Here is a 14129-nt window from a genome sequence, read left to right on the forward strand (position 1 = left end):
ATGCCTCCAGCAGCCCGCGCCAGGGCCTTTCAAGGCCTGCGCCCCTCCTGTGTGTTAGGTCTGATAATACAGGGTGGGGCAGACCACCACGCCGAGAGCCGCTAGGTCCCTGCCCTGCCGCTTCACCTGTTCGTGGTTTCTGCCTGCCTCCTTCACCCCATCGCTCAACCTCCTCTCCGGATCCCCGCCATCAGTGTGACTGGTGACTGGAACAAAAGCCCTCTCCCCCCAGGGGAAGGAGAGGTGGGGCTTTAGAAAGCAAGTCCGGGATCTGGTGCCCTTGGAGATGCTGATTTCCAGGATCTGCAGTACAAGCAAGGTGGTCTCAGGGACTGGGACAGCTCCTGGTTAGCTTCGGGACACAGCAGGATTGATAGCTTCTTTTCCACAGCACATCAGAGACTTTTCCCAATAGTCCTGGAGCTACACACCCTTGTGTCCTTTTCATGTCTATAAAAACTGAGTCACAGCTGTGACTTCAACATCACACGGGCCTGACCGATAGCAAGGCCAAGGGCGTGGCCTCGCAGGACGGTGAAAGCAGTGACCTCTGCCCTGGATAAAGCTCCACCCCACTGCCAGGGCTGGTTCTGGTGCCTGTTGGTAACCCTCATCCTCCTGAGGAAGGAACATGTTTATTTCACACACCTGACTCTGAATTCCCTTTGCCTCTGACACTTCTGAGTTAGAACCGTAGATAAGTAGCCCAGGCAGCGGTTGCTCTGCTTGTTTCTTGTTTGGGCCATCTCTGCTGGCCATACTTTGTACCCTGCATTATCAGCACCCCAGGAGACCCGAGCATCTGCAATCTGGAGGGGAGGGAAACTGGAGAAATGGGGGGAAAAAACGTCTGGCTGAGGGTGAGAGTTTCAGGCAAAACAGAAGCCCTTTCCTCTTTGGCATCCCTTCTAGAATCCTACTGAGATCCTCTAAGCACTCCCCCCTCCCCCACTGCAGATGTCAAAAACACCGAAAAATTCCATTCTCAGAGGAAGCAGGCTCCAAAGGGGAGGACTGGTTCAAGGGTCAGGTTTTGGGGGCTGCTGTGTCTTCACACCCATGCCCATCTGTCTGTGTAAGGTTGAATCAAGCAAAGCAGCAGGAAGTGGAGGGGTGGGGTGGAGCCTTTTGGCAGAGAGGCCTTCTAAGCAGCCCCAAGGGTAGAAGCAAAGTAGGATTTGCAGACCTGGGGAGCTTCAGACACATACACCGTCACTTTGAATCAAACAGCAGCTTTTACTAAGCTCCAGGTGGGGCTGGCATGGCACAGCCAGTGCAGAAGGCTGCCCCTGAGGACCAGTCTGTGGCTTGGTGGGAGATGCAAAGATGCACATCCTTTGGCACTCATGGAAGTGGCTCAGACAGGAGTGAAAACACCTAGGTTCTCTGGAGACCAGAGCCAGCATGTGCAGCTCTTTCAGCCTCTCTCGCAGGCCCAGCTAGGTCATTCCCCAGATCCTGAGACTCGGTCTTCTTCCTGGGTTTGTGGGGCACTACTGCTCTGTGGGAGAAAGACAGCCAGCAGTACAATGAGGATGACGAGCAGGCTGAGGGCCACGGCCAGCCCCAGGTAGATCCGGCATCGGGCATTCTCCCAGCGCTTCTTCTGGGCCAAGGTCTTGGTTGTCTTGCTGAAGGCAGAGCTCTGTGGACACACCCAGCCATGGGGTGGGAGTTAGCATTGGTTGGGTGGCTTCTGAGCTAGCTCCTCCCAGGCTCCTCCCCAGGATTCCCCATCCTTTCTGCTCCCCTCTTCCACAATCCACCCAGAACCTCCAGGACCTGACTCTTGGTCTCAGGCACTGCTGTAACTAATCCTTCCTTGACCCTCTGCCCTACCGGCTTATCCCCCTCCAGGAAACAACGTGGTTCTTCCACCCTTAGGAAGAACCAAAGCTTCAAATCCAGAATGCCTTCCTTTCTGAACCTTGTGCATTTAACACCCACTAGGAGTGCCTCAGGGAACCCCAAAGCCTCACACTAGCCCGAATCAGCCTCAGCTCCCCCACCACCAAGGGTCCAGATATCCCAGGGAGGACCTGAGCATTCCCTCCCCTCCCTCCATCCCCTGCTCCATGAGCTTCACACCATGTCCAGCAGTTGGTCCGACCGCTGCTCCAGCTCCGCCAGCTTCCCGTCACGCTCCAGGACCTTGTCGAAGTTGTTGAGCATGATTTCTGTCACCTCTTCAGCCTGCCGCTGGCATCGCTCCAACTCTTTCCCTGCCTGGGCACCAAGCCCCAGGTCAGGGCTGCAGGAGGCCCCTCACCGGGCCCTGAAACCTACAGTCCTTTGCCCAACTGTGTGTGGGTACAGCATATGAGCAATGGCACTATTTGTATAATGACATGGTGTGTGTGGAGCACACATGAAGGCTTGCCTGGGTAGACATAGCTCAACTTTTCTACAATTTTTTCCCTCTTTTTTATTATTATTATTTAATAACATTTCAAGGGACTGGTGCAGTGACTCAACAGGCTGGTCCTCCACCTTGCAGTGACAGCATACCAAATGGCCACCAGCTATGCTCCCAGCTGCTCTACTTCCAATCCAGCTCCCTGATTATGGCCAGGGAAAGCAGTGGAGAATGGCTGAAGTCCTTGGGCCCCTGTACCCACATGGATGAGGAGGCGGCTCCTCATTTGGCTTCAGATTTGGGAAGTGAACCAGCAGATGGAGAAGCAATAATCAGGGATGGGCCAGGGCTGAAGCCAGGAACCAGGAACTCCATCTAGGAGTCTCCCAAGTGGGTAGCAGGAGCCTGAGTACTTAAGCCACCAGCCCTTGCCTCCCATGTGCATTAGCAGGGAGCTAGATGAGAAGCGAAATCACCAGGACATCAAATGGTGCTCCCACATGGGACACAGAAATCCCAAGCAGCAGCTTCACGTGCTGCACCACCACGCCTGACCCTGCAGCTCACCTTTGGTCTGACAGGCTCCTCCCCCTGACGATTAGGCAGGACAGAAGTCAGACTAGGATCCTCAGCTTCCCAAGACTCCACCTTCCCACAAAGTACCTGCCCCGTGGCTTCCAGCTGACCACAAGAGGTGGCAAAGAACTTGGAACCAAGCACTTGGCTGAAAGCCAGAGAGAGAAAACCCACCCCTTGGGCCCCCAAAGTGATACGGGACCAGGACGAATTAGCCTTGCCTAACCCTCGGCTGCTTCCAAACTGTGTAGCTCAGATCTTCTTCCTGAGGGTCTTTGACTGGTCTAGCCAGTGCTACCTCTTGGTCAGGCGCCCACTGCCCGCCTCAGTTGGCCTCAGTCACTTCCTGTCTGCCCAGGAGCCTCCGCCATCCTGGTCTCTGGCCTCCAGCCTTCCAGCCAGCCAGTCTTCAGCAAGGTCCAACTCACCATGCTGAAAACAATCCTTGGTTTTAGCAGTGCAGTCAGTAGCCTCACCTAGCAGAAATTCAGTTCCTTTCAGAGGACTGGGAAGGGAAGGCTGCTTCAAGTTATTGGAGCAGTTAAGGGTTTAGGGGAAAGAGGAAGTCTGGGTAAGCGAGTGAGATAGGCACTGGGATCGGCCTGTGCTCAGAGACCCAAGACAAGAGGCAAGTGCAGGCACATGTCAGCAAGATGAATATGAACAGATCAGCGCAGCAGTTCCTGCCCTCAGCCGCGACTACCCATCCCTGTGGTCACCTCCTCCCAGCAGAGTATCAGTTAAGCTTCCTTTCCTGCCAGCCAACAAAGCCATTGCTGCAGCACACGTTTCGGCACTCAACCAAATTCCTGCTCAAAAGCAGAAAACTTCAGTGCTGGAAAGGATCTGGTGTGGTCACTGAGGACCCCTCCCACTTGGGCAAGAATCTTTCTTCCGGAGTCCAGGCAGCTGCCTTGCATGCAGCCTCCAGAGCATTCCCAGTAGATGATTCCTATCTCCAAATGGATCCCAGGCTGCCAGGGGAGAGGGTGGGGAGCAGGGCCCTACCTTCATCAACCACCATCCTGTACGGGAAGGATGCAGGGAGGGCTGGGGAGATGGACCAGCAGAACGCTGACTATCACAAGGACTCAGTCAGTGGGTCACCTGTGTCACGGCCAAGAGCAACTCTCATGGCCAAGAGATGTTCTCCCAGTGTGTTTATCGAGCCCAGCAGGAATTTTGAGGGGCGGGCATCTGAAACCCAGATAGGTCAATATTTACTCATGAGCCAGAAAAACAGCCTGTTTCAAGTGGGGTCAGGCAAAGCCCTGGTGGGGGAGGGGGAGGGGTTCTCGGGGGTTGGGGGGAAGCCATCGCTGGAGGGTGCAGAGGAAGGATGAAGAGGGCAAGGAAACTGCCCTCACTCTCCCTGGCCCAGAGCCAGCCACCCTCTCTGCTCTGACTGCTGTATTACTCCCCAAGGTTCCATCATCTGGCCCTTTGAACTCCCCCACATTCCAACAGTCCAAGGCAAACACTGGGGAACCAGCAATGAATCTTTGTTGGAGAATGGTGGGCTGGGGGACAGCATTTTTTTTTTTCTATTCTGCATGTGACAGCTGTTGCTCTTGTTCTCCAGCAAGGGGTCCTGTGGGGTCACATTCTCGTCCTGTGAGAAAGCTGGCTGTGGGTCTCCCACTGTCATCTGGAGCAGGCTGGCCACTGCCAAGCCATAACTGGCCACAGCCAAGGGGCACTCAGGCCTCAAAGAACACATTTGCTCCAGGAAACCCTTCGAGTTCTCAGGCTGCCCCTCCTGGGCCCACTCAGTCAGTGTGCACAGGTGTCTGCTGGCACTAGACAAGGTGGAAGGCTTGGGCCATGCTGTCGTCTGCTGCAGTATAACTCAGCCTGATGGGGGACAGTTGTGTTTTGAACAACAGTGTGTGTTTTAAAGGAGATCTGTCTTTCTTGCTCTCCGGCTGGGGAAGAGACACATATGATCCAACCACACAAAAGTAAACAGTTAACCCTGTGGTTTACCAGCAGGAAGTGTTGTGGCAACCCACAAAGGGTAGAGGTAGAAATGCCATTGGGGACCCCTGGAAGGATGGGATGGAGCTGGGGGACACCCCCGACAGGGATGAACTGGACAGAGGGTATGGTGACAGGGCAGAGTGAGGCTGGAGAAAACAGTAAAAGTCCAGCAGAGTAGGCTGGCTTGGAGCGTGTGATAACCCGGGCGCTGTGCAGGGTTTGGAGCCAAGGCAGCACTGGAAAAGCACTTTGAGAAGATTTCCCCATTGGTGCTGGGCAGGCACAGAAGGAAATGAGAAAAGTCAGAGCAGAGAAGCCAACTGAGAAGCTAGGGAGCAGTGCCAAAAGCCAGAGTGTGAGCAGATGCCTACCAGGCACCCGGGGCAAACAGAGAAAGGTGGGTAAGAGAGAAGCACTTCTAGCCACTACCAGGGACCCACAAAGCTTGAGGGGGTTTTGTTGATTTGTTTTATTAATTTTCATCTACTTGAAAGGCAGAGCAGGGGCTGACAGTGTAATGCAGCAAATTAAGCTGCCACCTGTGACACCAGCATCCCATAGGAGCTCTGGTGGAAGTCCTAGCTCCTCTACGACTTCTGATCCACCTCTCTCCTAATGTACCTAGATGAGCAAGCAAAGATGGTCCAAAAACTTGGGTCCCTGCAACTCACATGGCAAATGACTTGGATGGATTTCCTTTTCTTGGTTTTGGCTTTGGCCCAGCCCTGATCATCTCAGCCTTTTGAGGAGTGAATCAGTAAATGAAAGATCTCTCTTTTATTTTGTCTTTCCCCTAACCTCCCTGTAACTCCTTCTTTTTAAAAATTTTATTGGAAAGTCAGATTTTTAAAATTTTATTGGAAAGTCAAATGTACAGACAGAAGAAGATACCAAAAGAAAGATCTTCCATCTGCTGGTTCACTCTCCAAGCGGCTGCAATAGCCAAAGCTAAGCTGATCCGAAGCCAGGACGAACCTCCTCCTCCAGGTCTCCTGTATGGGTGCAGGGTCCCAAGGCTTTGGGCCATCCTCGACTGCTTTCCTAGGCCACAGGCAGGGAACTAGAAGGGAAGTGGAGCAGCTGGGACACAAAACTGCGCTCATATGGGATCCTGGTGCATGCAAGGCGAGGACTTTAGCCACTCTCCCCATCTGTAACTCTTTCAAATAAATAAATGTTTTAAGGAAGGGAGAAACAAACAGAAAGAGAGATCTTCATCTGCTGGTTCATTTCCCAAATGCTGTCAGCACCAGGGCTGATATAGGAAGCTGCCTGGAACTCCATCCAAGCTGAGCTGGAAGTGGAACAGCCTGGACTCGCAGCAACACTAGCTATATGGGACGTGGGCATCCTATAACTTGCTATGCCACAACACTTGCCTCGGGCTTGCGGTTTGGAACCATGGGTAATGGGAATCCTTGTTGTCACATAGAGGGTAATAGCTGCACAGGAAATGTTATTGACAGACTTTTGCCCTCTGCACAGGGCAGCTTCTCATGATGTACATGTCTCCAGGCAGGCTTCTCTGGGCTCCACACTCTTGGTTCCGTCTCTGAAAACACAACTCTCCAAACTCCCCCTGCCATTCCCTCTCTCCCGTTCCAGTGTCGTCAGATGGCACTAGGCAGGTGCCAGGCTATCATCACCTTCCTGGGTGGGCACTCAGCTGAGGCCCTGCAATACATTCCTCTGTGTGTTGAGATCCTGCCTCTGCCATTCACCAGCACTGGAGCAGACACTGAGGGCATGACCTTCCTAGCACTCCACTTCCCTCATCTGTAAAGGGGTGCAACTAGCAACACCTGCCTCATAATATTAGCCAAGAATTATGTGACAGATTGTAAACAAAATGCTTAGCATAATGGTTGCTACATACTACATGCTTAATAAGTAATAGCCATTCATGTCGGTGTAGCCCACACATCCCTAACTTCTTCCCCTGTCCATCTTTGTGCTCAGCAAAACCTCTTAGATCTTAAATCCAGAACCCTCCATGGCCTCTGAGAAGCAGCATCTAGTTTCTTTACATCAGGTACTACAGGCTGTTGGCAAGGTTTGACATCTTCTGTCCTGACAGCCACCGTTCCATCAGCAGGTTCCCCGGCTAGGCACTGTGCTGCTGGCTGTTCATGTGCCCCATCTCGTGTATTCCTCACAATGATCATTGTCCTACCTCTACAAGAAACGTTGGGGGCAGAGATATTAAATCACCTGTCCACCATCACAGCCAGTAGAAGTCCTGGGAGTGGAACCTGCACAGATTCCTGGGTTCAGCACCTTAGCTACTTGCTAAATTAGGCACAGATAATGGGAGGATCATGGGTGCTGCTGGCCGGCTGAAAATGACCACATCTTCTGATGCTCATGTGTCTGTGGCTCCAGACACAAATTCTTCGAAGTGAGGCCCATGTATTGGAGAATGAATGCAAGTAATTCCTCTTTGCCCTCTGCCTTTCCTGCACTGCTTTGGCCCTACTGATCCCTTAGGGCTGCCCTCACGTGTGGCACAAGGAAATGCCCATGAAATCATTGCTGCATGAATGAGTTACAGGAGAGAAAAGCAAGAAAGGAAGAAGGACCGGGGAGGGGAAAAAAGGTAAAGAGCTTCGGGCAGAAGAGGGACAGAAGTGGGGTCTACGCGGTGGTGCAACAGGCTAATCCTCTTCCTGCAGCACCAGCAGCACCTATGGGCACTGGTTCCTGTCCCAAATGCTCCACTTCCAGCTCCCTATATGCAGCCTGCAAAAGTAGTAGAGAACGGCCCAAAGCCTTGGCACCCTGCACCCCATGGGAGACCCATTGGAGGCTCTTGACTTTGGATTAGCTTAGCTCTGGCTGTTGTAGCCATTTGGGGAGTGAATCAAAGACTGGAAGACGTCTGTCTCTCCTTCTTACTGTAAATATGCCTTTCAAATAAAAATAAATAAGTCTTTGAAATAAAGCGACGAGTAGAAGGACAGGGTGGGGCTGGGAGGCAGTAGGGTGGGACAGAAAAAATGGTTGATACTCAACTAGTGCAGGTGGAGAATATTGGGGGGGGTGGCATCTCTCAAACACATACAGATTTTCCCCTTGTCATCTTTTTTTTTTTAGATTTTATTTATTTTTATTGGAAAGGTGGACATACAGAGAGGAGGAGAGACAGAGAGGAAGATCCTCCATCTGATGGTCCACTCCCCAAGTGACCACAATGGCTGGTGCTGAGCCAATCCAAAGCCAGGAGCCAGGAGCTTCCTCTGGGTCTTCCACATGGGTGCAGGGTCCCAAAGCCCTGGGCCATTCTCAACCGCTTTCCCAGGTCACAAGCAGGGAGCTGGAGGGGAAGTGGAGCTGCCGGGACTAGAACCGGTGCCCATATGAGACCCCAGCATATTCAAGGCAAGGACCTTAACCACTACGCCACTGCACCGGGGCCCCCCTTGTCATCTTAATCCCTAAACAATGCAGTATATGCATTGGATTAGGTTTTCTCAAGCATCTACACTTGATAGTAACCAAAAGACTGAGAAGTGATTCAGATATCTACAGACAACGGAACCCTGCAGAGGACTGACTGTGTGGGTTATATACAAATACCACACCGTTTCCCAGAAGGGACATGAGCACCTGTAAGTCTGGTATCCACGGGTGCCCTGGAAGCAATCCCTACGCATCCTGAAACACTGTGTAGAGTCCCCAGACTCTAATCCATGATCTGTTAGCATCCTTTAAAAAACTTTTTAACCTTGGGCCCGGCGCGATGGCGCAAGTGGTTAAGGTCCTCGCCGTGAATGCACCAGGATCCCATATGGGCGCCAGTTCTAATCCCGGCAGCCCCACTTCCCATCCAGCTCCCTGCTTGTGGCCTGGGAAAGCAGTCGAGGATGGCCCAAAGCCTTGGGACCCTGCACCCGCGTGGGAGACCCGGAAGAGGCTCCTGGCTTCGGATCGGCATAGCATCGACTGTTGCACTCATCATCGGATGGAAGATCTTCCTCTCTGTCTCTCCTCTCTGTATATCTGCCTTTCCAATAAAAATAAAATAAATCTTTAAAAAAAAAAAAAAACCTTTTTAGCCTCCCCTGGCAAACTGTCTCCACTCCGGAGTTTTCTCTTCAACTTGGGAGCTAAGATTCACTTTAAAAACTAACCCCAGCTCTGCCCGATCCCTCCTCCAACATGCTCAGGAGTGTGCTCTGGGCTCTGGCTCTGTTCTCAGAGCCTCCCTCAGTTTCCTGGCTTGGCCTCTGAGCTCAGTGCTACCTTCCTGCCTCACTTCCTCTTCCTGCCTTGGGTCCCCTGGAGACCAGGCCATGAAGGCATCAGGACCCCTAGGCAGACCATATCCATCACAAAGTGTGCCAACTTCTCCAACAGCAGAAATTGTAAGCACCAAGCCTGCTTCCTGCCTGGTCCACCTTCCCAGAAACCAGGGCTGGAATGGGCAGTAGGTGGAATGGCACCAGCTGTCCCTGACACCTCAAGCCTTGGCAAGATTGGACAGTGCCAGATTGGGGGTGACTCAACTGGGGAATGTGTCACTAAGTAGAGGTTAGGAGGGGGTCTGGGCTGAGACAGGCTTGATAACTTCAGTGGAACTTTACATAAACTTGTTTCTTCCCCTGAGGGGTGGGGAGGAGGGACTCTGTCCTGCACCAACCTGCCCAGGGGCTGGAACAACCTCCATCTCTGTGTCAGTCTGCTCAGATTTCCAGCTCCCGGGCCAGGCTTGGCTCCTCCCGGCTAAGAGAAGGGCCAAGAGGTCATGGCATTACCTACTCCTTAGCAGTGGATTGGGTGCCAGGCAGGTCTGGGCCAGAGCTCCCAACAAGGCAGTGATTGCTGACCCCACTTCTCAAACGCGGAAAAACACGTTCGGAGGGAGGTCAAGTGACTTGCCCCGAGGTCACCGAGTCAGGATCCCAGGTCTAACTCCAAAGCCTGTGCTCGGCTACTCGGCTCTAGGGCGAAGGCAAGCGTGAACCTTGCTTGCATCGCGGGGAGTGGGGCACCCGATGGGACGCACGCCCCCTTTTTCCTTCCCAGGATGCGCGCCAGCCGTGGAAACCTGTGGCTCCGGTCCCGCTGGGCGCCACCAGTCACTCATCGGGTCCGAGCCCATGCGCCCAGGAAGACGCTCCCAGCCATTCCCCCGCCGTTCCCGGACTTCGAACCCAAGTCGCCCGGCACCCACCCTCACGCCGTCAGGGCCCCGGGGCCCCTCGCCCGCCCGTGCAGCCGGGTGCTCACCATCGCCGCCGCTGCCGCCGCCTCGCCCGCGCCCGGCTCTCTGCCCGCCAAGCGGCGCCGGTGCCAGCAGCCCGGGAGGAAGCGGAGAGGCGGGGCCGGGCAGCCGAGGGCGGGGGGCGCGCCTTCCGCGAGCTGCGACCGAGACCCGGGCAAACCGAAAGCGGCCCACGACAGCGACCCGGGTCCGTGGGGCGCCTCCTGCCGGGCCGCCGGCGCCCGATTTCGAGGGACACCTCAGCCTGGTTGTTTAAGGGGATACTGAGCTGCCCGGTGCGAGGTTGAACATGCCTCCTGGCCCAGTGGGTGAGCTGGGCGTGTGGAGTCGGCCCATCTCGAGGGTCAGCATTGTACAGTAGATGAGCTGGGGAGGGCTCATCCATTTTTTTCAACAAGCATCTGTAGGGTAGTCTTCTCAGACCCTGCTGGTTTGCTGAGGGTGCCCTGAGTGGTCACTTCTCACTCCTAGCCCAAGCAGATCCTCCCGGACAAAGTTTTGAAATTAAATAAATAAAGGTGATGCTTGAAGCATGATATTCCTTTTCAAAAAAAATTTTTAAAGACTTATTTATTTTTCTTGGAAAGGAGAAGGAGAGACAAAGGCAGTGGCCCAAATGACTAAAGGTGAGCTTCTTCCAGGTCTCTCACATGTGTGCAGGATCCCAACGCTTTGGCCCATCCTCTGCTGCTTTCCCAGGCCACAAGCAGGGAGTTACATGGGAAGTGGAGCAGCTGGGACACGAACCAACACCCATACGGGATCCCAGTGCATGCAAGGTGAGGATCAGCCCATTCAGTCACTGCATCAGGCACCTTTTCGATTGTTATTGACAATTTATTTGAAAGGCAAAGCATCAGAAAGAAATGCTCTTCAGCTGTTTCACTCTCCCCACCCCCAAACAGCCACAGTGAAGTCAAGAACCAGGAGCTCATTCTGGGTCTCCCATGTGAAGGGCCAGGATCCAACCACTTGAGGCTTTATCACCCTCTCCAATCCCCAACCCCTTGCCCAGGGTCTGCATTAACAGGAAGTTAGAATGGGAAGCAGAGCCAGAACCTAAACCCAGGCAACCCTGTTCATGGATGCGGTTATCTGGGGCAATGCTTTCACAGTACCTTGCCACTGAAATGGACAGCAGTGTGGTATAGCAGGTAAAGCCACTGCCTAAGGTGTGTGCATTCTACACAAGAGGGAGTTTAAGTCTCTGTTGTTCCACTTCTCATCCAGCTTCCTGCTTATGTCCTGGGAAGGCAGAGGAGGAGAATCAAATCTTGGGACTTTGCACTCATGTGGGAGACTGGGAAGAAGCTCCCGGCTTCAGCTCAGCCCAGCTCCAGCTGTTGCAGCTATTTGGGGGAATCAACTTCAAATGGGAATCTCTCTATCTTTCTCTCCTCTCTGCCAGGATCCCTTTAACATTAAAAAAAAAAAAAAAAAGAGGAAGAAGAAATGGTAACCCCAAGTCCTATGAATTTCACATCAACTTAGAAAAAAGACCCTCCTGGGAAGGTTCTGACTTTGTGTTCTTGTCCTCACACCCACAGCAAGTGCATCTCTACCCTGGTGCATCCCCGCTCCCTCATCCTCGGATGGGGAAGCGGCTGCCTGCCACTACTCTGGAGCCTTCCAGAGCTGAGACTACCTGTCCATCCTGTCCTCTTCCCCCCGCTGCAGAGATGTCACCAACACTTTTCTCCCCACCACCAGCATCTTAATGACAGCCCACCTGGCTGAGCACAGAGCCCACCCCTACCCTGGACAGGCCTCTTCAATCTTTCCCTCAGTTCTTTGGATCTAGGGCTTGGGAGGGAGCAGGAGAGAGAGAGGGAGAAAGAGAGAGAGGCTGGCCAAACCCACCCCACTTGAACCCCTGTTCTTGCTCAGATTAGGAGCAGAACTGCAGGCCTGGACTGCCTAGTGTAGTCTCTAGTCCCGTCTGCTCAGCCTACCCCACCTACATTGACTTCCAACATCAGGCTGTTTGCATTTCTGGAAAGCCTACAGAGGCAAGAGGCACGGAAGTGGCTAGAACCCTCCCCGTACGCCCAGGCAGACTGGGCGCTGGGAAGAACAGCAATGACCGTGATGACCGTGGGACCTGGTGGGGAGGAGGCGGGCTCCAACACAGAGAGGCTCATTGTGTGTGGACAGGAAGGAGGGCCCCGGGGCCCTGTCCCGTGACAATGACCGTACCCAGCCAGGGTGTGCTGGGGGAAGAGATGCTCGCCCCCTCAGGACAGCAGAGACTCAGAAGGGCAGGAGCAGGCCAAAGGCCAATGGGACACTCAGAAGCATCAGAAATAGAGAAGTTATCGCTTTTGGGTCTAGATACCAGCCGGGCTACAGAGGAGAGATGGCTGTGCTAGCAGAGGCAGGAAGCCCCACACCACATTCTAAGCACTCATTCCAGGAAAGCTGCAGGCCTCAGCAAACACTTCCAGAAGAGGAATAAAACAGGATGTGGCAGGGGCCAGCACGGTGGCATAGTATGCTAATCCTTAGCTATAATGCTGGCATATTCCTATATGGGTACTGGCTCGTGTCCCAGCTCCTCCACTACCCATCCAACTCCCTATTTGTGGCTTCAGATTGGCACAGCTCTGGCTGTTACGGTTATTAGGGAATGAACTGGTAGATGGAAGATCATTCTCTGTCTTCTTTAACTCTACTTTTCAAAGAAAAAGAAAACCCAGTATCATGACTGAATGGCTAAATCCTTGCCTTGCATGCACCAGGATTGCATAAGGGTACAGATTTGTTTTTTGGCTGCTCCACTTTCCATCCAACTCCCTGCTGTGGCCTGGGAAAGCAGTAGAGCATAGTTCAAAGCCTTGGGACCCTGCAACCATGTGGAAGAACCAGAAGAAGCTCCTGGCTTAGGATTGGTTCAGCTCCAAGCATTATAGCCATTTGGGGAGTGCACCAGCAGATGGAAGATCTTTCCTTTCTGCAAAATCTACCATTCCAATGAAAATAAATCTTAAAAAAAATAATAATAAATCCTTAAAAAAGAAAGTGGCGGGCCCAGCGGCATGGCCTAGCGGCTAAAGACCTCGCCTTGAACGTGCCCCAGGATACCATATGGGCGCCGGTTCTAATCCCAGCAGCTCCACTTCCCATCCAGCTCCCTGCTTATGGCCTGGGAAAGCAGTCGAGGACGGCCCAAAGCCTTGGGACCCTGCACCTGTGTGGGAGACCCGGAAGAGGCTCCTGGATCCTGGCTTCGGATCTGCATATCATCGGCATTGCGCTCACTTGGGGAGTGAATCATTGGACGGAAGATCTTCCTCTCGGTCTCTCCTCCTCTCTGTATATCTGACTTTCCAATAATAAATAAATCTTTAAAGAAAAAAGTGGCACTATCCATGGGGGATAATTAAGAATCTTGCACACTGCCCTCCAGTGCTGTGCAGGTTTTGAATGTTCTCTATGCAAAGAACTCTCCACCGGCCCCAGAAAATGCATTGCTTTTTATTTGTTTGTTTTTTAGATTTATTTATTTTTATTGGAAAGGTAGATTTTACAGAAAGAAGGAGAGATAGAGAGAAAGATTTTCCATCTGCTGGTTCACTCCTCAAATTGATGCAATGGCTGGAGCTAAGTCAATTCAAAGCCAGGGGCCAGGAATTTCTTCTGGGTCTCCAATGCAGGTACAGGGTCCCAAGGCTTTGGGCCATTCTCTGCTGCTTTCCCAGGCCACAGGCTAAGAGCTTGATGGCAAGCGGAGGAGCTGGGACACGAACCAGTACAGGATGCCAGTACTTACAGGTAGAGAATTAGCCAATTGAGCCACTGCACCAGCCATAGGAAATGCTTCTTCTTGAGACCCCTGACAACGAATGGAATAGAGAAGAATAAAGAGAGTATCTGTCTGCCTATGTGAGGCCATCATGGGACAACCTTAGCCAGAGGGGTTCCTAGATTGGGCTAAAGGGACGCCACCATAAACACACACACACACACACACACACACACACACACACACACGGA

At 52.9% G+C, this 14129-nt stretch overlaps 1 protein-coding gene across 1 annotated transcript; it reads right to left on the bottom strand.

Moving 5' to 3' along the window:
* Positions 1-1216: 1216 nt before the first annotated feature.
* On the bottom strand, positions 1217-10179 carry VAMP5 (vesicle associated membrane protein 5). Its single transcript, XM_040993596.1, has 3 exons — positions 10142-10179; positions 2089-2226; positions 1217-1645 (listed from the first exon to the last, which is right to left on the bottom strand). Exons 1-3 carry the CDS (start codon positions 10142-10144, stop codon positions 1445-1447), a joined length of 342 nt encoding a protein of 113 aa, XP_040849530.1. The 5' UTR covers positions 10145-10179; the 3' UTR covers positions 1217-1444.
* Positions 10180-14129: the final 3950 nt, after the last annotated feature.

This window comes from Ochotona curzoniae, unplaced genomic scaffold, assembly GCF_017591425.1.
Source record: "Ochotona curzoniae isolate NIBS_2020 unplaced genomic scaffold, NIBS_Ocur_1.0 contig_883, whole genome shotgun sequence".
NCBI lineage: Eukaryota > Metazoa > Chordata > Mammalia > Lagomorpha > Ochotonidae > Ochotona > Ochotona curzoniae.

Coding starts and splice junctions, on each gene's coding strand:
- VAMP5 (XM_040993596.1), bottom strand. Junction 1,646..2,088: donor CGGACCAACTGCTGGACATG/GTGTGAAGCTCA, acceptor GTGTGTCCACAG/AGCTCTGCCTTCAGCAAGAC.